The following is a 22569-nucleotide window of genomic DNA, read 5'->3' as shown; positions in this document are numbered from 1 at the left end:
GCACACTTTGCGATAAAACACACTGATTGTATTTCTTTTCTTCCTGTCTACTGTTCTGAAATAGCAGTAAAGTGAAAAATACGTAGATATCGAAACGCAAGGGTGGCTAAATCGGTGGTCATGGGCACTCTAGCGACACTCCCCTCGCGAAAAGGTACCCTCTTCGTATCTACTTTTGCCTATTTGCGTCGAATGTTACATAGAACTGAGCAGGTAGCAGGTAGTGGGGGAACTTGTATATAGTATTCGAGCGACTGTATAAAAAGAAGAAAAAAGAGAAAGATTATGAGAAAGCTAGCAGTCGAGTTCATTTTTAGTTACTCTCGGTTCAGGCAGGGTGGGGCGTATGCACCCCACGTACACGGGTGCGAATACGATGACAAAAGTGTTGCAACATTTTGAAATTACTAGCAGAAATTCATGAATCCAGTCCCCGACAAGTCTAAATTTTTCGCGATGCAATCGTTGTCGGAACAAATGTCCGATGATAACGAACAAATATTACCAGCATTTCGCAGCATCCAAAATCATTACCGTCGACCCTTGCGATATCCTTCTCGGTATTACAATGTTATTCCAGTGCAGGCGACTTCCCTCCTGAATCTCTATGAAATCGGTGGTGCTCTGGAATAATGTCGAAACGATAGAATAGGATGGAATAAACGGGAGAAAAAGAGAAGGAAGAAAGACAATGATTCGCAAATAAAAGCCGAAACGGTACTGAGCAAGGTCTGGACTGCATGCTGCCTGGTCGTCCAGATCCCGGGCCAACCACCCCCGTGATAACGCCAGCTACCGAGCATGTGTAATGGAAAACAGGCGAGCCAGTTCGATATCGGACGCCGAGGCGTTCGGTCCGTCCATGAACGTTTGCAATTTTCCGTTCATTTCAGTCTTTAGCGACTCCTCTTTATTACAGGCGTGCTTTACTTCATTTACGCTAAAAACGGTGCATTCTGGGAATCAGTGAAAACACAAACTAAAACATTTGTTGTCAGTCGTTCGCGATATGCGTGTTTCAAAAATTTCTTCAAAATCATATAATCCTTTTTGCTGTACACGCAAACAGAAAAAGAGACAACAACTGTTTCGCAGTGGTTCCTCGCGAGCAGAAAAACGGTAAGATCGGAGGATCCAAACGTTTCTTTCACTTTTCCCTTTACTCGTTCCCGTGTTGTTTCTTGTGCCATCTAACAGCTAGCATGCATGTGCTCGTGCACGTACATTACCATCGCCATTACCATTGCAATGAACTTTTTCAATCGTCTTTGTTCACCTCCAAAAGAAACAGAGAGAAAAAAAAGAAGAAAAGACTTGTCCATTTCGCTTAATTCACTCGCGTAACGCATTCTAACGATTAAGAGAAGGATAAACAGTGATTTTCAAATTTCTCAGCGGCCGCGATACAAAGAAATTCATGCACACTAACGATAACGCGCGTCAAGAGTGATCGACACTTTCGAATCTTTCAAGGTCTAGTGGTAAATTACCAAGGTTATTCGACTATTTCAAACTGGCATGTTCTATAAGCAGTTTCAATTGGTTACACGAGAGGCCTGGAAGAAGAAAAGAAAAGAAAAGAAAAGAAATCGACCGAGACCGACGTGAAGCGTTCATTGAATAAAGAAAAAAGAGACATATTAATCTGTAGAACGTGACAAATACTTTCCAAGCAGCACAGCTTGTAACACCAAAAATCCTATTTGTTCCATGAATTGCGGAAAATTCTTCGAAAACATTATAAAGTATTTTTAATACCAGTGAATAGCAAATGTAGTGGAAAATGTTTACGGCGCTTTAGTCTACCGTGATGAAACTGTACGATACTTTTTTTTCTGTACGAAAAGATTGTACACGCTCTAATTCCTACCACTCTTGATCATTCACCGTTCCATACTTCCGCGCGTACTACAGGAATTTGCCATAAATAAAATCTCCCCTACGACGCGTCAAGAAAATTGTTCCATTAATTGTTAAATCAGAAAATTGTGCCATTCGTTTAAACCTAGCGAGAAATACTTGGTTACAGGTTCGTGTTCGTTTCGATGCGTGAATGTTAAAGTAAAGTAAACCAAAGTAAAGTTAACGAAAGCAAATTAGAGGAAATGAAAAGAAAGTAACGTAAAAGTAACAAATAAGAAAATAAGAAAAGCAAAATAATGCACAATCGCGTACTATTTTTTATTCTGTATGGTAGGTATACTGCAAGCAAGGAAACACAAAATCGAATAGATACGGGTCAATAAGCCGACCACCGAAGAAACCGAGCTACCGAACGAGTTAGACATCGCGTGGAAGATAGGGTCGCCACAGGCCCATGGCCGGGAACTCTTATCACCGGTTCTGGTCGTGGATCCCGATCGTGATCCTTTCCAGCTGTGTCATTTTATCGAGCACCGATCCGGCACCGTGCGTTTCCTACGCGTCGAATCTAATCGACGACGAGAACATCTACGAACAAACAGAATCGGAAGTGACGGTGTTTCTACGGGAAAATTGTAACGGCGAAACCAACGCGTCGGACATTCAAGAATACTTGGACCGATTTAACTTGGATGTACCAATCACTGTGATACCCACGTCTTGTAAGTATTTCGATGAAACGGTGCTATTCTGCTAGTCGAAGAGTCGATAATTGGCCAACTCCTTTCTCTTTGCCACTGTCAGTGTCGTGCGAAAGAAAGACGCGAGGTCTCGACACGTTGCTGCGCATACTTGGCGAGAGAAGAACAAAAGTCCTGGTAGCAGCGCTTGATACTCCAATGTGCGAGATCACAGCGAAATTGACACGATTTTGGAACGTATCCCTGTTTACTTGGACCTGTCCTTTGGTGAGAAACAGTTTCATATCCTTCCGAGGTTTCAAAGGGTTTCAGATCGCTGTCGTTATCGCTGGTATTTAATACTGTTGCTTTCAGAAAGATGACTCGGACGATAGAGAATTTTCGTCGATCGTTAGACTATCGCCTTCGTTGCCCGCGATAGCAAAGGCTCTGGCGGAAATTCTGATGAATTTGCAATGGAAAGCGGTGTCTATGATAGGAACCGGTAAAATGGATTCCTCGTACAGATTCTATTCGGCTTGAACGTCGTCTCGAGACACTTAATCGTTATATTATAGATCGTGAACCATGGTCGAGTCTGGACAGAGCGTTGTTGGATGCTCTTCGAAATATCGGAGCTGTATTGCGATATCGCGTGATATTACCGTACCATGCTTCTCTCGAGGAGATTCGAAAACTGCTTCGCCCGACGCACGAAATTTCTCGCAGGGGTGGGTAATTCTCTCGCCTAAGCATGTTTTATTTCATCTCGCTTCCCTGAATACCTCAGAATTATTGTCAGTTTCGATCCGATTGTTCACAGTTACCCTATTATGCCTACCCACGTCCGATGATAACGAAATAACAACCAGGGTGCTTACCGAGCTGAACGATGCTCGAAAACCGTCGAGTGCCGCGTGGACCTCCACCACCGTGATCGTTCACACGAAAGATGACGACTTGTTTCTACCGGTCGCGAATTCATCGATTTCCCGTTTAAATACAACGCTATCGATTTCCTTTGAGAATTTAACGTCTTCCAATGATTCACTGATGAGCGAATTCGATGCTTATATGAGACTAGCGAGAGCGGAAGGAAAGAGTAACGTGGAAGAAGAAGAAGGAGGAGAAAGAGAACACGGAGAAGAGGAAGAGGAAGAGGAAGAGGAAGAGGAAGAAGAAGAATTGAAAGGGAAAAGAGGCAAGAGCCGATATTTACCACCGAAGAATCTAAGTTCAGAATTCTTGGAGAAACTTTTAATAATAACGCCTCATGACCACAGGTAAGCATATTTTGTCAATTTATTGAAAATACGCGAGCTCGTTGTTAGACACGGGAAACACTGAAACATTTCCATTCGTCCCTCGCAGATACGATGTGGAGAAGGTGTACGACGGTACCGAAAAATACACGGTGCCTTCGTTGTTCGACCACTTGAACGAAACTTTCACCGTACTGATGTACGATAACTCTACTATAAACGCATTCAACAACAAAATGTACGCATACGTATTATTGGATTGGCGAACCGATGCTTGGAAACCTATAATGATCAGCGTGGAACAACAAAGAAAACACTTTGTTCGGAAATTGTCCACGAACGCTTCAGCGTTCTACGACGCGAACGACGTTGATCTTTCGAAATGCGACATGTCAATCGACGCGGAACTCGGTATCGATTGTGCAGGTGAAAAGTAAAGAAAAACCTTGTAGTCTGCTTTATTCGGCCCATTCATTCTATCGTTTCGAATGAAAAATTCTACTTTCGACTGGAGAAAATAATCGTTTCGAACGTTCATCTTTCTTTCAGAGAACTTTTCGAATGAAACAGCGTTTCGGATCGCGCGTGTCGTAACCATCATTCTGGGTTCGTTACTATTGACGGCATTCGCGATATTGACTGCCGTTCTAATCAGGTGAGGGATCCATTTATTTTTGTTCCCCTGGTGCACCTAGTCTCGCGAGATAAAGATATACGCGCGGGAAAAAATAACGCGGACCCACTCGTGGAGGCCGGGACGGCTGATCGAGCAAGTTGAACATTTCCTTGCCGCTACACGTGCAACGATACGCGTATTTATATTGTCCGAAGAGTGCCACACTGCTCACGACGGTTGAGTCTACCAACAATGAATAACCTACGGGATGCAATCGCAGACTAAAATTCGAGTGGGTTCGCGTTCGTTTGCGAAAAGTTTTCCCGACTTTTATAACTGCGCCAAATACCTGTCCAAGTGCGTTCGACTGTTTGTTTAGCGTGTAAACTGTCTGTTTAACCGGTCAACATATTTTCCCTTCGATACAGAAGAAAATTGCTTAAGAAGAGAATGTCGAAAGGTCAATACAAGATCATATTGACCACGTCGGATTTCGTTTTCCCACAAGTACCTCGAGTAGATCTCAGAAGGGTGAGTTGAATTTCCGTCTACAAGGTGATCCTCTCGCTAGAGGTAGCGAAAATAAGCTAAAAGAATCGGCAGAGTTCCTTTGCAGCCTCCGGCGAGAGATCCCTTCGGACACGAATACGGATCTACACGAGTGCATGTGTCTGTAGAAACGTAGAGAGGAGAATTCAAAGTGACGCGACATATCGCAGGTGGACGAGGGTATCGAGACAATGTTGACCTGTTGGTTGCAACAATTGCAAGAGTTTGGTGGTCCCGAAGTGGAGAAGCCGGATCTTCTTCAACTGGGCAGCGTGTCATCTTTAAGACCGTATCTACGAGCGAGCACGGGGAATTTGACGCGACACGGTTTCTTCAAAGTTCTACGCGCTCAGTACAACGTTAGTATACCCAGTAATCACTGTACTCGCGAATGAATGTAACAGATGCGTGGTTGCCGTGGTGTACCGTTTTCGAGCTGGCCAAAGATGAGAAACGTGACGCTATACGATCCGTGGAGAATTCCCTCTGCGAGAAGCAACGGACACACGACACATGCGCCGATCACTCAAGTTTGCTATTTTGCTGTTCGTTAGGGTGACTTGGTGCAGTTGAAAGAATTACCGACACAGGGTACGTTCGAGCTGAAGAATAAGGCCATGGACGTTCTGGTCGTGGTAAGGGAACACTTTTTCGAAACGACATTAAAGATGTAAAAATAATAAAGATGTTATGCTTACGATACCTTACGATCATGCACAGGTGCACGGATTACGCCACGAAAATTTGAATCCACTGATCGGATGTCTAAACGAACCTACGAGGCCTTGCCTCGTTTACGAGTACTGTTCGAGAGGGTCCCTGGAAGATGTCTTGGTACAAGACGAAATCAAACTCGACTGGTCGTTCAGACTGTCCTTGCTGACCGACCTTGTCCGAGTAAGTAGCACGAGTGTTGCCAGTATATGGAAATTGAATAAATCGTCGGTGTTTGGTGTTGGTTCGGTGTGAATATTAAATAGTTGGTGGTCGATTTTCTCGTGGTTTTCTACTGTGAAGGGTATGAGGTATCTGCATGGCACACCGGTACGAGTACACGGTTATCTCACTTCGCGTAACTGCGTGATCGATGCTCGTTGGGTTCTGAAGGTAACCGATTACGGACTACCCGCATTCTACGAAGCTCAGAACATCGTATGCCCGCCGAAAACGGCTCGAGGTATGCCAAATATATATATATATATAGAATTCTATTGATCCGGATCCGGACGGTGATCTTCCGTATCTTGATCATCTTCCTTAGATCTGTTGTGGACGGCACCTGAATTGCTGAGGCACCCGAATCTGCGGAAGAAGGGAACGCAAGCGGGAGATGTTTATAGTTTCGGGATTATTATGCAAGAAGTTGTGGTTCGCGGAGAACCGTTCTGCATGCTTGCTTTGTCCCCGGAAGGTAGGGGCAGTCAAGTTCTCGTTCGTTTCTCGACCACGGTAATCTCGTTTAAGGTACGGATTATAGGAACAATTTCATATTTCACTGTAGATATCATAGAGAAAGTGAGGAAACCACCGCCATTAATCAGACCGTCCGTGAGTAAAGGGGCCGCACCGCCGGAAGCGATAAACATTATGCGTCAGTGTTGGGCAGAAGCAGCAGACATGAGACCCGATTTCGACTATGTTCACGATCTTTTCAAGACGCTCAATCATGGAAGGTACCGCGGATCGTTTCGATCGTCCATGTTCCGTTCGCTTCCATCCGACGAGAAATATTCGCATGTTTCTGTTTCTTCTCAGGAAGGTGAATTTTGTGGACACGATGTTTCAAATGTTGGAAAAGTACTCGAATAATCTGGAAGAACTGATAAGAGAACGCACAGAACAATTAGATATGGAAAAGAAGAAAACGGAGCAGCTACTGAACCGAATGTTGCCAAGGTACTCGTGGAGCATTTCTTTGGCTGTGTCGGGCGTCGTCGTATACCGTGTACCGTATACCATAGACTGTAGACTGTAGATTGCAGACTGGATTAATATGCATTTTCAGTTCCGTCGCAGAAAAATTGAAATTGGGAATGCCCGTCGATCCCGAGGAATTTCGCGAGGTGACCATTTACTTTTCGGACATTGTTGGCTTCACGACCATTTCCGCTCATTCAACTCCGTTTCAAGTAGTAGACCTCTTGAACGATCTGTATACCTGCTTCGACGCAACGATCAACGCGTACACAGTATACAAGGTGACGTAGTACGACTGTAGTACAAGGAACCCCTCGAGTCCGAATGAAATTTCTCTTCTAGTTGGGATTTGTTCGGATAACCAGTGATCATCGTCGTTATCGTTTCAAACGTTGCAGGTAGAAACCATAGGAGATGCGTATATGGTCGTGGGTGGTTGTCCCGTGAGGATACCGGATCATGCCTCTCAAATAGCTACGATGGCTCTCGATTTACTGCATCAAAGCGGAAAGTTCAAGTTGAAACACCTGCCGAAAACTCAATTGAAACTTCGTATCGGTCTTCATACCGGTTAAGTATCGCGCGACCAGTAGTTGTTACCTCGATCCTCGATTCGATAGAAACATTCTTATGATAACTAGAATTGCTGTGAAATAGTAACGAACGCATCGGTGATATATCGACTGCGGTTTCTTGACCACTGCATTCCACGAACATAGGTCCGTGTTGCGCTGGCGTTGTTGGCTTGACGATGCCGAGATACTGTCTCTTCGGCGATACGGTGAATACTGCATCGAGGATGGAATCGACCGGTGCTCCATGGCGTATACACTTGAGTCAAGAGACGAAAGACAGGCTATCCGAAGTCGGTGGATACAACATCGAATACCGTGGACCGACGGAGATCAAAGGCAAAGGAAGAATGCCTACGTATTGGTTACTGGGGAAATATGGTTTCGACAAGGAACTACCAACGCCGCCAAAGCTTGGGTAAGCCGTTGCACGAGTCACGTTTGTTGTTCGTCTGCTTGTTAAATGGTTGACTGCAACCAAACTGAATAGAACGAAATTGAGAAAAATCCTGTAAAATATTTCACGCGTCGTACTGTCCTCCGTTCTAGCGGCACAATCACACGATTCTTCCTGCAACGATCACTTTCCTCTTTAGATTTCTTACACGTTCCGTTGCTAAACAACATTCGACGCTTCTTGTGTAAAACAGTCTGCGATCAACTAGATAGACGATCTACTAGTTCTTCCTCGCGTCTGAGGACTATCTCGAGCGTTTACGCATCGAAAACGAAAGTACAATTACAGTAACGGTTATCGCACCTGCGCGTATATACTTTGTTTTGGTAGATCTTCATTCGAGGTGTTTGCTTTTCAGATTTTTAATGCTTTTATCTGTTGCCATACTGCCGCCACCTTCAGGGAAAACCATGGGTAAGTCATCCGTAATTTGCTCTGACAACAAAATCGGAGTAAATACTTCGAGTTGATAGAACCGGGCGTGTATACGTGGGGATGGGTGCGGCCAATGTTATTTTTCTAGCTTAATTTCTCTTTACGATGCAGTGTTTCATTGAAACGTAACATTAACATTTTTTATTTTCACGCATTCGAATTTTCGACCCTTCGAAAGGTTGAACGAGAGCATGGTACTGATGGATTCGACTGCAGCGGACACGGGGATGGAAATGCAGACTGAGAGAGCAACGTCAACGGAGATGGACGCGGACACCGAGACAATGAAGAAAACAGAAACATTCACGGAAACGGAAATGGAGACGGTGACTGTGACGGTGACGGGAACGGAGACAGAGACAGAGATAGAGACAGGAACGGGGACGGAGACGGAAACGAAGGTGGAAATAGCAACAGTAATTGAAACTGCAACGTTAATCGAGAAATTCTTGGACAAGAATCTTCCTCCAGTTCAAGATGCAAAGGAACAAAAAGAAGAAAACCGCGCAGGTCGCATTGACGTTGACGTCGTCAACGTTCCAACAATGGAGACACGTGTGGAGAGAAACGAGAATCCCGGAAATGCGGTATCGGTGCAGGAGCAACCAATTCACTGTACAAACTATTCATCGAAATCACCGACAGACTGTACGAGCATCTTAGCGACGAGACAGATAATCAGCGAAAAAGAAAACGATCGCGCCGATACAGTTGGCGTTACGAAAAATATCTTTGGGGAGGGTCGAACGTCCCACGGAGCATCCATTATACATTCCGGCGAAACAGCTACCTTAGGTGCGTCGACAAGTTCTCTAACATCGATTGCCAACTCAACCACGAGCTCTTATAAAGCCGGTCCTGTGAGACATCGCAAAATAGGCGGCTACGTCGACGAAAACGATTTGAGCACACCGTACAATCATTACAGATGTCTCTCACCAAATGAACACTATGGTAAGACTATGCACTTTTTTTTTTATTCAACTCTGATCCTTCTCGATATAAGAACATTGCCTTTCCCTTATGAATTCTAGGAAGAGCCACAGGTTGTCGTTTCTTAAAGAGACAATTTAGTTTGGACCGACCGGATGATGCTGTTTGCATTGCTTTCGCTGAACAGGCCAATCAGCAACAGCAACAACAGCAGCAGCAGCAGCAGCAGCAGCAGCAGCAACAGCAGCAACAGAATCTAAAAACTGTACATCGAATTTACAAACAAAACAGCGCGGGCGCAGCAAATGATTTGGAACGTATCGAGGAAGTACCTTCAACTCCGACACCTCTGCTACAGCATTACAGGCAAGCGGCGTCAGTTTCTCTCTCAGTGGAATCTCTGACGTTACGCTGAGCACGTTGCACCGGTACCATTCGTTAATCGGTCAAACGACGAACACTCTAATTCAATTATATTTCACGGGAATCAGACAATCGCGCTACGTGTTTCGGAACCATCGTATAGAATATATAATATACGTCGTGCAAACAATCTCTTCAATCGCATTTAACTATTTTTTAAGAAAGTATTACAGGGAAAAGATAAGGTTCGATCGATGCAAAAAGGATGTACCATTTATATGTTCGCAAGTTTGTTTTGCACCCAATCGTATTGCCGTCGGCCGGCAATAATAAATTGTGACCTGTAATAACGTAGCGTTAACGTAGATATACAAGAAATCGCGTCAAATATAACAAATTTTAATGATCATTTTACACATGCTCATTAACGCGACTGACAATCTCTATTACGTACAAACGTCGACGCGTGCGCAACTCTTTTTCAACATCGGATAAATAACCGAAATAATTTCGGTTTAAATCGCGTCCAATCTCTAAAGATAATAGTTTTATGTGGAACGATGAAAAATATCAAATGTAAGGTATAAAATGTACAATGTAAAGTTTAAAGTTTAAAGTTTAAAGTTTAAAGTTTAAAATGTAAAATATAAAATATAAAATGTAAAATGTAAAGTGTAAAGTGTAAAGTGTACAGTGTAAAGTGTAAAGTGTAAAGTGTAAAGTGTAAAATATAAAGTGTAAAGTGTAAAGTGTAAAGTGTAAAGTGTAAAGTGTAAAGTGTAAAGTGTAAAGTGTAAAGTGTAAAGTGTAAAGTGTAAAGTGTAAGGTGTAAAGTGTAAAGTGTAAAGTGTAAAATGTAAAATATAAAAAGTAAAGTGTAAAATGTAAAGTGTACAGTGTAAAGTGTACAGTGTAAAGTATAAAATATAAAGTGTAAAGTGTAAAGTGTAAAGTGTAAAGTGTAAAGTGTAAAGTGTAAAGTGTAAAGTGTAAAGTGTAAAGTATAAAGTGTACAGTGTAAAGTGTTAAGTATAAAGCATAAAGTGTACAGTGTAAAGTGTAAAGTGTAAAATGTAAAATGTAAAATGTAAACTTTAAAACTATCTGTTGGATTGTCGCGTGGTATTTACTTAGGTACTATACTGTCACGAGTCGCGAATTGTATTCACAATATTCAACATGTTGCTTATGCGTGTAAAAGAAATGAATCCGGCAACGAATTCAGCGTCATCGCAATAGACGCAAAAGTTTCTCATTTCTATTATTACATCTTCCTATTGAAATGAAATAATGTTGAAAATTCCGAAATCTGCGACACAGCTTACGTGACAACAGAGGAACACCGTTTTCTGTCAGTATTAGACCTTCGTACGTTCGAAAAGTTAGCAATTCTTCGCTATCGCTTCCGAATCGTGGACAATAACTCGAAACCGTAAAGTGTAGGAACGTAGATTGTTCGTTTGTTTGTCGCGTTGTTACTATTACTGACCGTACGACTTGTTAGCATACACATACACATGTTCAATATCTTGATATTAATGATAAGCCGGTTAAGAAAAGCACGAACGAATGTTTCATGCGGATACGCAATAATATGTGTTTATTGTGTAAGTAAGTGTACATAATAATGGGTTAAGAATGGCGGAGACGGATAATAACGATCGATGCGAGGAGGGTCTCATGGAAGTATTATAGTTTGAAGGAAATTTTCAAAGTTTCTCTTTTTGTATATGTCGAATGAATGCGCGATTTTCGAAAGTATAACGAATAATCGATCGTCGGAAGTGAAGAAGCCGACTTGTACGTGAGATAAATCGAGGAAATGGAATTGTAATCGATAATAAAAAGTCTAATGTACAAGTAACTCTTTAAGGATGTTGCGCTCACCTAAATATTTCCACGGAAAATTTCATACAAGATTTCGAAAGGTACGCAGAGTTTGGTGCGCGGTGACAATATATGTATTTGTAGTAAAACATTCGCCATCTAGGTTTTCCACCTCTCGGATCTCGGTAAACGAATGTTGTCTGTTGGGCAAAGCTCCGACGAATCATAGTGTTTTCATATATGCTTTGTCTCTCTGCGCGTGGGCAAATTTCGGACAGATTCGAACAGATTTTGGTAAGCATACGTGTGAACGCGAGGGGAGAAAAGATGAGGTACTGGCAACGCACTTTAAAATCTCGTGGATGTTCTATTTATTCGTTATTCTATTTTGCGTTCACATTATTTACAGTTCTCGTAGATTGCAAGTTTTTAACGATGCGCTCGACGACTGCTACTGATTCGGCTGTGTGTAACTTTGGATCGGACCTTTGGATCGGTGAGTCTGGTTCAGCATTAGTTTTACCATGCGCTACAACGAGAGAAACAAGCATCGTTGTTATAACAAAGACGCTTCATTCGTTTACGGGAAGAGAAGTAAAGAGAAAAGTGTAAACGGCAGAAACGAGGTTTACCCGTACGACGATGAAGGATCTTTAAATCCAGCCGACACTATCGGCTTAACGAATGGCGGTGCCGGTCTTTCTATTATCCTTTCGACGAAAATGGGTTTCTCAACGTATTCAATATATTTTACGGCTGGCGATGGGGGTGACAGATACACGTGACGAACACTCGGGGCGGTATAATAGCCAGCTTTGTACCTGGAAAGCGATGGATTCTCCGATTAGCGTTGTTTGAAAACTGGTGATCAGGCGAAAAAGATTGTTCGAATAGGCTCTCACCCTTTTGCGAGTCCCAAACCGAAACCAACAAGTCCTGCACCGAGAAGTTTCTTCTTGAGTAGAAGCGTTCTTTTTTGTCTATTCAGCGGCACTCCAGCACTCCCAGCTTCATGTTCAAACGACTGAACATTGTCAGAATTGTCGAGGGTCGGCGAGTAATTCTCTTCAGCGGGTACAGCATCAGTGGCAATAATGAAAGATACTAGGAAGCAACATGTAATAGCAACGATCGTAACGTTGATTGCACGCATCTGCCGGAGAAAATGTTGAAATTATTATCGGGTAATCCGTAAAATGAAGTTGTTGAAAAAAAAAGAACTGTACGCTATGCGATCGCGATTGCTCCGTAACATGTATATATTTTACCTTGACGTTGTACTCGTTGCTGAACAAATATCTTCGATGTACTGAGAATACTGGTTCGTGTGACACCTTTTCAACAGGCCCGTTTGATTTTATACAAAGTCGCCTACCTTTGACACGCAGCGCCCTACCACCACCTTCTCGAACCGAACGTATGCTCCGGTTCCTTCGTATTCCTGTTCGAACGTTCGAACACCCACCTTTAACGCGATGAACCGCCGAATCGTGACAAATTTACGTGATCAGGGGCGATTGTTATGACTTGGACTTGATTCACATTGGATCGCGTTACGAAAATGGTTATCAAGACCAAGTCTCGAGATTCTTGAAATATTCCCAAAAGCGTATGCTACGAATCGTGATGCGGATAATTAACAACGTGCTACGTTCCAAACACAGACATAAACGCTATTAATCAGCGAAATCTCTGTAATGTTAAAGAAGAGAACGGTCGCTCGATGTGTATACGTTGCTGTTGCGCCAGAACGCGGATGTACGCGAGTACTTGGATACGTATATCGTCGCATGTTTTGAATTCGGAAGACACCCACTCAATTGTACAATGCAGAATTGTACGATTAATAAAATCAAGTACATTTTACTAGAATATTTGTTCGGACAATGGCGTAATCAATGGGTGACGAAATGAGACGAAACGAATCGCATCGCACTACACCGCCGCACGATTCGCCTGATGGCACGTCGCGTCGCGTCGCGTCGCGTCGCGTCATGTCAAGAATAAAAACGAAATGCCTCTGTTGTGAGAACGAAAACCAGACCAATGATCCGCGTTTCAAATGAATGACGTTCCATGTTATGTAACATTTTGATCAAGTCTGGAAGGATATGCGCACCGTACGTACAGTTGTCCGAGCAAGTACATATGTAGGATTATGTAAACACCGAATTTCAACGAGTTTAAAGTCTTCTGGTTTCCAATATTATACCTGGATCCACGGACATTTCTTTTCAATGGGTGAAATATAGATTGGTATAGACGTAGAACCTGCTACATTGATTCAAACCGATTGCAGAAGGAGGCCGGATTATTCGAGAAAATATGAAGAAGGAATTCTTCGCATCCCCGACAAGTTACATTGTCCCGGTGAATCGGTGCTGTTGCATCGCTTCGATTCATTCCGTATTCACCGGCGGAAGTCCACCTCGCAACATTTTTGACTGCGTGCTTCACCTTTCAACGAACGAATTACCCAATACCTTGTCCTACTCGAGTTTATTCGAATGGAATTTTTATCGGGCTTACCACCTCTCGATGAAATGAATTACATACCTAGCTGGTCGTGCGTCATCGGTGAAATTCGCAGTGTTGCAAATCCTATTTAAACGTTGAGAAGCTGTTCGATTTCTATTGTACTGGAAACGAATGACTTATCCAACTTGAACAGTCGCAACTGGAAAACCAAAGGATACGCGATACACGTTTGCGCGTGAAACGAACAATGGTTCTCTTTCGTTCGATCGAAGAATACTTTGGATCGCGGCGGATCTCGAATGAATATTAGAAAGGAAAATTGTCAAGATTATCGCAATTGTTTTTTCAATGTTTTCGATTTTATTCCATATGGCTAATCGCTTGACAAAGTTAATCTTCTACGATGAATCCGTCACACGTATCATCGATCATCGGCGCCACCTGCGTAAAAATAAAATCGAGGCTAAAGCTTTCCCTCCACTGTGCAAGCGACGTCTGTTTAATCGACAGGTATACGTACTCGTAATGATGATTCGCAAATTCGGCCGTATAACCGCCCCCGTAACCACTGCCGTAACCACCGCCGTAGCTGAAAGCGAAAATGAAAGAAAACATTGAAACGCGTAACACGAGAACGACGCGTCTCGAATAGAACGAACCATCGAAGAAACGATAAGGCTCAAGATTTCCGTGTGCCAACGCATACTCACTATTTCGCTTTGTATAGTCCAGCTCCAACGATACCGGCGCCGATTAAAGCTTTAGCTCCGACCGCTGCACCACCCAGCAGAAGCGCTTTCTTACCGAGAACGGCGGCTCCTCCGAGTAAAGCCAATTTGCCCAACGGAGCTCTCTTTTCGCGAACGAGACGCCCTTCGAGTTGAACGTTGCTCGGAGATGAGGAAGGATGATCTTTCTGCGAAATCGGGGATGCCACGAGGCTGTACGCCATCGACGACAGCAGGACAAGCGATACCAGCAAGTACGACCACTTCATCTTCCGAAATGTGCGTAGACGGATGAAATGTCGAAAATGAAATGGAACCGAAGAGTTGCAAGGAAATCGAACGAGCTTAGGACCGTGCTAAACGGTCGAAGGAGTCTGGAAATGACCGAAATACTCGAGGCACAGCTAACCGTTTGGCGAGAAATCAAGCTGGAGAAATGAGCAAACTACTGTGCAGCGAGGAACACTTACGTTCATCACACAAGTGATGTCTGTTACGAGCACACCGTTCGAACGGTTCAAAGCGAAAGACTTTTATATACGCAAAGTCCTCGGTTTATCCCTTCTCTTCAAACACAAATCTCCTTGCGAGCACTGAAAACCGGAATTCGTGAATCTCCTTCTTCGCAACCTCTCGCGAACAGGTCGATCTTCCCTGACAACCAACTCGAACCGATCTCGTCTGATCTCCCCGTAACCCAACTCACCCTCGAGCTTCTCAACGATCCCTATTAATACCCGTACATGCGTAGATCGTAGACTCGATTTTTTAATCGGTCTCGTTTTCATAAGCGGAGAGCAATCTCGCAACGTATATATTATGTGTGCACATACTTGTCAGCTCTTCGTGGAAGCAGAAGAAGACGAGGGCAAACAAAAATAGAATTGCGTAGCAATTCCATCGACTTTCACCGAATGATTCTTCGGTTTAACGACCTTGAAGACGAGTTTCTTCAACCGTGTGACCTTATGTTCTTCGCATAGGTAAAAGCGTTACTAATTAGCATACAACCGTCGAATTACTTGTCTAGACCGGGGAGCGCTTATAATGTACGATTGGCCGTTGTCCATGCCCATGATACAACGTAACGCCACCTCGATCACCGTTTCGATGAGAATGGGACAAAGACTGGGATGGTATTCGAGCGATCGAATGAGATTGAAACATTGGAACAAGATCGAATCGCCGAGAAATGTGTGTTTACTGAAAAAGAGACGTATGTAAATATAAAACGGGTATAATCTTGTATCCAGGATCACGAAATGCCTCGCAAACCAAAGTATCGACGACGAGCCGGTAAACCCGAGGACACAAGAGATTCGAAACGGCAAGCTCTGATCATCCGAGAAGCGAAAATCACCGGTGAAACTACGGAGCGATGTCAATCGTCTTGGCGAGGAACGTTTATGCGTATGGAAATGCCAGATATCGAGAAGACGATCGAAATCGCTTGGAAGAATTTACAGTACGCTCTCGATCTCAGAGAGCACAGGTTCGTCTCTAGTGGTACTCTCGTAAATATCTATACAACGTGGTACATCGGATTCAGGATCGGCTTACTGTTGGACGTTTTGCAAGAAGCCGAGGATCACCGACGCAGCACAAACGGCGCTCGTGCAGAGGTGATCGACCGATCGCTCCAGGTGCACGGAGCACGCTTAAAAGCCGCTGACGCGTTCTTCTATCGACGTATAGGGACGCTGTTCGCGGATAGAATTCAGGAATTTCACGACATTCATCATAGCCGAAACAAGGATGAAAGCAACATACGGAGAATCAATATCCTCGTAAATCATCGAATTGAAAATGAACTATACACTGGGAAAAGCAATACGATAAGTTAGATATAATAGCGAAGATAATAAGTTGTCACCGATTCGGTTTTCTCAACATCGCTTCTTTCGCCAAGGTAAAGTGAACGCTTTCGTGGAGGACGGAAGGAACGAAAGGAGATCGGTTACGGCGCAACTTGAGAAACAATTGGAAGATTTCTGGGATCAATTGCGAAGCATATTTTCCGACTATCGAACAAGTTTGTTCGCGATTCTATATCTGATTTTGCCTTCCGAGCACTCCGTGATAGAACGTTTGCTGCGGCAGATACCGATGAACGGCGCAAATCTTACGAGATGCTTCAAAAGAAAGACGAGTCTGATCGACAAGCGATAATCGAACAAAGTTTACGAATCACGTGTCTACTCGACGAGATTGCGAAATTTCGTGGAAAGATTCATTCTTCGAAGAAAAACGTTGTAAACGAGCTTCGCGACACCACGCAACAGTCCCATCTCTTTCGTAATCTTTACCGTGGAGCAAACGTATGCTTCACTTTCGGTACGTAAAGATTGCTAGATTGGATAATCTGTGCATGGGAGAAACGATACAAACGACGCTAATCGCTCGCGTCTATAACGTAACCACTTTATCAGGTCGCGAGGAGGATAAACAAAGAGAAATAACAATGTCCAGAGAATACAATCGTACCGCGAAACGATTAAAAACCTTGACAATAAAGGCTAAACATATTCTCGCATACATGCAAATTTGTCGGAAATACGAAACGGAGGATGAAAAGATACTTCCACCGATCGTTAATTATCCAAACTCGCATTCGGTTGAAATGGGAACACCGGACGAACTTTTAACATTCCATTCAGTTACAATTCTTAGATCGCTTGATATACAGCTTCTTTTTTTTCGATGGAACAACAATCAACAATTATAACACTGATTACTTTCAGATTGCGGAGAACTTTCAGACTTTAGTTCAATTCTGGCACCGCTTCGGCTTTGCTCGATTAACGATCACTGAACAAACTAAGGAAAGATATTTCTTAGCTACGAAAAATATCAACTTACGAACAGACATAAGACAGATTTTCGCACAGAAGTCGTGTTCTTTTTAATCGATATCACGATTAAAAATTCTTCCAGCTCGATCCGTACGTTCTAAACAAGCCCCTGTTTTCTCGAGTCTTAACAAATATAACACAAATGTACACGTTTCAGAATCCTCTGGTCCTCGAGAGATTAAGAATGTGTCGATAACGATAGAGGATGCAAGGATAGAAAGGAATAGTCGTTCGCAATATTACTACTTTCAACAAGTACACGATTCGTTCCTGACCACGACACCGAGTGTGGTTTCATCATTTTATCCCTTAATATTTTCTCTCTAATGCTAACGAACATTACAAAATGATGTTTCTCTTCTTTTATATCACTCTATCTGTACGCGATGAAAAACTTAATTACGGAAAGAATACAAAGACGGGCATCGAGTGAATATTTAAAGTCTTTATATGTATACTCGCTATATTCATAATAAATATACGTTAAAGAACACGTTTCACTGGTAATACTAAATGAGGGAAATAATTATAATACAATATTGACAGTATGCTCGTCGAGTGGTGGATCCGACCTTATGGTGTACATACACACCAAGATGCAGTAACTCTGGTCTTTAACGTATCGGTTTCATTATTTATTCCAACAAAATTTACTCACATCGAAACGATAAAACTTGGTTGAAAAATAACAACGTACGGCAACAGATGAAGATGCGTGTGTGTGTGTGTGTGTGTGTGTGCACGCGCGCACGTCTCTCGCAGTTCTATCCACAAATTTTTTCGATTAAGTAACGTCAGTCTTCTGTTTTTTTTTCGTCTTCGCTTTTCTTCCAAGTAAAATGTTCCGACACTGCAACTGCTTAACGCATTTTATGTTTATGAGCTATACGTGACAGCATTTTATTGCCAGCGAGGAATGTCACGATACCAAGACCGAGCAGGTATCGAAGAGTAACAAACATGTTAAGTTTCAACCAAAATATTCCGAAAAGAACAAAGATACCTGAAAAGGAAAAAAAAGAAATGACATAACGCGTTTCGTTTGAACCGATACAAATGTTTCAATAATGTCGTGAACATTGGGCTACAAACACGATGTAACCATCGAATTTGCGAAAATTTCACATTTTCTTTATGCCCGAGTAACGACAAATAAAACAGGAAAATGTCATAATTTGTCGAGTAACGGGCACATGTCAAGCACACAATTTAGTGACATACGATGCGATACGACAATGAAGTATACTTACTTCCCAAACCAAAATGGAATGTTATTGCGCTCAGAGAAAGTGGAAAGTTTGATATGTTTACTCCAAGTTTGGCCCACAAAATAAATAGCAAAAGGACCGGTGCTAAGCATAAACCAGTAAACAGATTGGAGACAAACGCGGGCGGTCTTTTCTCGGGCTCGCGAAACATATGCTGAAACAAATAAATAAATCGATTAATAATTCAATGAATGAAGCAAAACAACGGTCAGTCGACATACAGTGATTAATTTGGATTTTTTCTAATTCGAAGGTGAAGGAACCTTCGGAAAAAATTTTAGAAAGGAGTTTTAAGAAGTGTCCGTCGAACGAAAACATCGATTTCCGTCGATTAACGAAAAATCGAAGAAATGCGCATTCGACGATAGTATGTTATCCCAATGTTAAGGAGGTGACAGAATCTCGAGAACATTCCTATCACTAACGAGCATTGGTTCGCGTTGATTCGACAACTGGTTAGAAATTTGAACACGAGTAACATTACACACTACCTGTATCTCCGCTTTGGTTGTGTAGACGTTTGATTTACGCTTGTACGAGACACTTTTATCCACTCGTTCGGTCGAAACCGATTCAGGAAACTTTAAATTAACCGTTGCTACGGTCCACTGAAAAGGATTCGTCAATATGGCATCGCCAACTATTAATTCCACGTTATAATCTCCGCTTTGATGGTCAAAGTTCACAGCTGCAGACCCGACTGGCTAAAATGTTTGAAAACACGGGATTGTTAGTTTTACAAGGCGCAACAATTTCAAAGAAAGTGACGGATACAACGAGCAAGCGGAACAAGCGGAATATCCCTACCATATCGAATTTGTAAAGCTGCGATGTATCTGGTTCAGCGACGAAAAGGATTTCACGACCCATTTTGCCGCCGTCCTTTGCATCAGTCGCCGAGTAGAGTCGCACAAAGGCTTGATGCGTACGCATAGGCTTCTTACTGATACCATCTTTCAGCAGAAATCTCATGACCAACTTTTGCTGGGAATCAGCTTCTATCTTTTGGTTTAGCTTTTCGGGATAATTTACTCTAGAATTGAAGTAACTGGAATCTTTGAACATTCTTTCTCGTCGGAAACAAAGAGAAAATATCGAAAAATCATCAACTACCGTGTAAGCTTTGGCTGTGTCGTTTGATCGGCATCGCCGGTGCCAATCTCTAAATGATCAACTACTACTTCGCAAAGTACTTTTACGGTAACAGTGTTCACCACTGATCCTGCCGTGACAGATATTTTATAGAATCCACGTTCTGGTTTAGCTTCCATAAGATTCATTGTGAATAACGTTCTGAAAAACGGAAACATTAACCAATAGCTTGAAGGGATTTTCTTACAGATGGGAGAAGTAATGTCGTCTGTTGATTTTCGACACCTTTCTTAAGGTTGCAATACGGGAAAGGTGGAATAGTAGCTCGAGTATACAGACAAATATTGTACCCCAACGTATAACCGATCGTTACAAAATTGGAAGCAAATCGGTAAAGTTATGGGGAAAATGAATATAAAATGCAGTTAATGCTCACTTGTCCGTCGGCGAAAGTTGTAAACTTTGTTTACTCAAAACGGCAGTATCATCTCCGATTCTTGTTGCCGAATTTGCGATCACCTTGTTTATTTCGGTGACCGGGTTACCCAAAATGTCGCAAACTTTCACCGTGACTAAAGGCTGTTGAGCAGAAATACTAATACCTTCGTTGGCTAATGTTACACAGATCGGTTTTTCAGAATCGCTGGTCGCCAAAGTTGTCAATGCCGAAAGTAGATTCATAACGCCCCTCGGTGTCTGCACAGACCGACGGGACAGAAGATAATTAGCTATTTTAACAATCTGTTGAGACGATAACGGCGCTTTTTTCTGTAATGTGTTGGAAAGTTTGAAAATACCGTTCACCAAGAAACCTAAATGGATAAGAAACACTCGTTAGCGTTTGGCGTTGTTCATTAGTATAATACGATGCGTCTTAAATAATCTGCTGCTTACTGGTCACGGAGAGACCGCCTTCGAATTGCAAGTACTGTTCATCTACTTCGTCGGCTTGTACAATGGCGTCTTCGATGCGATCGAAAGCGAACGAGCCGTCTGGTCCGAGGTCCGACGCGATGTGAAAGGCATAGCCTAAGCTGTTTTTATAAGAAAATTCAATAAAGAACCATTATATCTGGTGACATGGAATTCGTCTGTTTGTAATAAATTACAAGATATTATGAAAATACATCATACTTCCACAAATTGTCGTCCTTCCGTAACATACTTTGCACCGCTTTCGCAACTTTATCTGCTTTGTCACGTAGATGTACGTTAGATACAGATAATGCAGTCAATCCATTTACAGCATAATATAATTCCAACATAGTGGAACCATCTTTCTCTATAGCAGTCGAGAGCACCTGTGTTGAACCAAAAAGATTTTTCTATGTGAATACAATCGAACGGACTCTTGTTTTCGCAACACGCAAGAACCTTCACTCAGTAGATATAGTTTTCTTCATCGAATGAATACAGTAGAACGAAAGTTTGCATACATCATTGTGTACATGCGCGAGACGTTGACGTTTGAAATGTTAGTTGTAAAGACATTTATATTTATACCTTTTCTATATCGGATGAACGAGGTATACGACAGTTTCCGATAACTTTCGAGGTAGTTGCAATATAAAATGCTTTCTCAGTTGCAATATCGCCGTCATTCTTCATCGTTTCTATCAAACGACTGCACAGATTCTAAGAAGAAAAGGGTCAAGTTACGATAATGCTAAGAAATTATTTAGGAATGTTATTGCATCGGATTTCCTTCAGAAAGACTAATCAAAGAATCATAAGGTATCAAACGATTGCATATTTCATCATAGGCAATTCTTCTCGCGAGTATCAACGACGAGCATTTTTCTATGGACAAATGGTAATATTGATAAAGCTGGTAATTGGCGAAAACGATAAAGTATTTCACCTGCTGGTTTGGTAAAGTTTCTCCAAGAAATCTATATCCATGAACAGCATAATACATAAAAGCTGCATCGTTAGATGTTAAACCTGGTTCAAGAATTTTCCTCAAATGGCTTTTGTCAGCCGTTGTTAAATAAACATTTGTCGACTGCAACGTTTCGTTGGCCGACCAACATACTGTTATGCATGTAATCACCAGCAACAGTAATAAAGCTGAAACAACACGAAAGACAAACCGTAAACTAAACGTTTCGATAAGATGAATAAATATAGAAAAATGTTGTTGAAAGTAGCGCAAGATTGAATCGTAGAAATCAACTAATACGAATCGTCGTTCTCTGTGCTAAGTAAAACGTTGAAAACTTATTTTCTAGCTGATTGAAAAACCGAGCGTAAATTTGATGAAAAATTCGACAATGCTCGCGTTACGATGCGTGTCGTTTATATTGTAGAGAAATAACAGATAGAAAGCAATTATTTGAATTATTTTCAGAAATCATTTCAAGAATGTACGTATACGTGAAATCGATAAAAGAAGCATCACCGCAAGTGAGTCGAGAATAACACAGAGTACGAACAACACGCGAACGTGTAATTATTTATGCTGCACATATTCAGAATATGAAATCTCAAAAGAATAGATAGCCGAAGAATACTCACCGATATTCATTGTAGTTGGAATACCGGGTATGCCGGTTGCCACGTTGCTGTTTCGGACAAAATGGCTCTTGATCCATTGCGCGTGCACGGAAAAATGGACGATGCTTCGTTCCGGAAGTAGTTGGCAGTACTAGTTATACCGGTACGCGACGCATGCGCA

At 42.3% G+C, this 22569-nt stretch overlaps 4 protein-coding genes across 8 annotated transcripts; 2 read left to right on the top strand and 2 right to left on the bottom strand.

Annotated features, from left to right (window-relative positions):
• The first annotated feature begins 807 nt into the window (after positions 1–807).
• Positions 808–11578, top strand: LOC116431860 (retinal guanylyl cyclase 2). 4 transcript variants are annotated; one of them, XM_031987876.2, is made up of 22 exons: positions 809–1119; positions 2198–2585; positions 2668–2831; positions 2919–3048; positions 3122–3274; positions 3367–3826; positions 3915–4231; positions 4355–4460; positions 4853–4952; positions 5141–5329; positions 5525–5605; positions 5691–5867; positions 5988–6147; positions 6232–6381; positions 6472–6643; positions 6726–6866; positions 6976–7168; positions 7286–7457; positions 7607–7877; positions 8319–8330; positions 8530–9305; positions 9386–11578. In XM_031987876.2, exons 2-22 carry the CDS (start codon positions 2318–2320, stop codon positions 9697–9699), a joined length of 4506 nt encoding a protein of 1501 aa, XP_031843736.1. In that variant the 5' UTR covers positions 809–1119; positions 2198–2317; the 3' UTR covers positions 9700–11578. The 4 variants fall into 4 exon arrangements, with proteins under 4 accessions (XP_031843738.1, XP_031843736.1, XP_031843734.1 ...); XM_031987874.2 differs by having other exon boundaries at positions 4850–4952; XM_031987875.2 differs by lacking the exon at positions 809–1119 and adding an exon at positions 1897–2029 and having other exon boundaries at positions 4850–4952.
• Positions 11579–11837: 259 nt separating this feature from the next.
• Positions 11838–14347, bottom strand: LOC116431862 (uncharacterized). 2 transcript variants are annotated; one of them, XM_031987880.2, is made up of 5 exons: positions 14031–14347; positions 12743–12915; positions 12377–12627; positions 12107–12295; positions 11838–12003 (listed from the first exon to the last, which is right to left on the bottom strand). In XM_031987880.2, the coding sequence occupies exons 1-5, from the start codon at positions 14047–14049 to the stop codon at positions 11994–11996; spliced, it is 642 nt and encodes a 213-aa protein (XP_031843740.1). In that variant the 5' UTR covers positions 14050–14347; the 3' UTR covers positions 11838–11993. The 2 variants fall into 2 exon arrangements, with proteins under 2 accessions (XP_031843740.1, XP_076228581.1); XM_076372466.1 differs by having other exon boundaries at positions 11838–12295.
• LOC143175120 (uncharacterized) lies at positions 14235–16863 on the top strand. Its single transcript, XM_076372467.1, has one exon. The coding sequence runs from the start codon at positions 15943–15945 to the stop codon at positions 16522–16524; it is 582 nt and encodes a 193-aa protein (XP_076228582.1). The 5' UTR covers positions 14235–15942; the 3' UTR covers positions 16525–16863.
• A 1291-nt stretch (positions 16864–18154) lies between these two features.
• OstDelta (oligosaccharide transferase delta subunit) lies at positions 18155–22569 on the bottom strand. The gene is made up of 11 exons (XM_031987879.2): positions 22410–22569; positions 21754–21962; positions 21396–21527; positions 21027–21193; positions 20787–20926; positions 20329–20704; positions 19914–20093; positions 19608–19833; positions 19292–19504; positions 18783–18954; positions 18155–18535 (listed from the first exon to the last, which is right to left on the bottom strand). The coding sequence occupies exons 1-11, from the start codon at positions 22417–22419 to the stop codon at positions 18393–18395; spliced, it is 1968 nt and encodes a 655-aa protein (XP_031843739.1). The 5' UTR covers positions 22420–22569; the 3' UTR covers positions 18155–18392.

This window comes from Nomia melanderi, chromosome 12 (genome assembly GCF_051020985.1).
Source record: "Nomia melanderi isolate GNS246 chromosome 12, iyNomMela1, whole genome shotgun sequence".
In the NCBI taxonomy this organism is placed as follows: domain Eukaryota; kingdom Metazoa; phylum Arthropoda; class Insecta; order Hymenoptera; family Halictidae; genus Nomia; species Nomia melanderi.
This window is presented reverse-complemented; position numbering and strand designations above follow the sequence as displayed.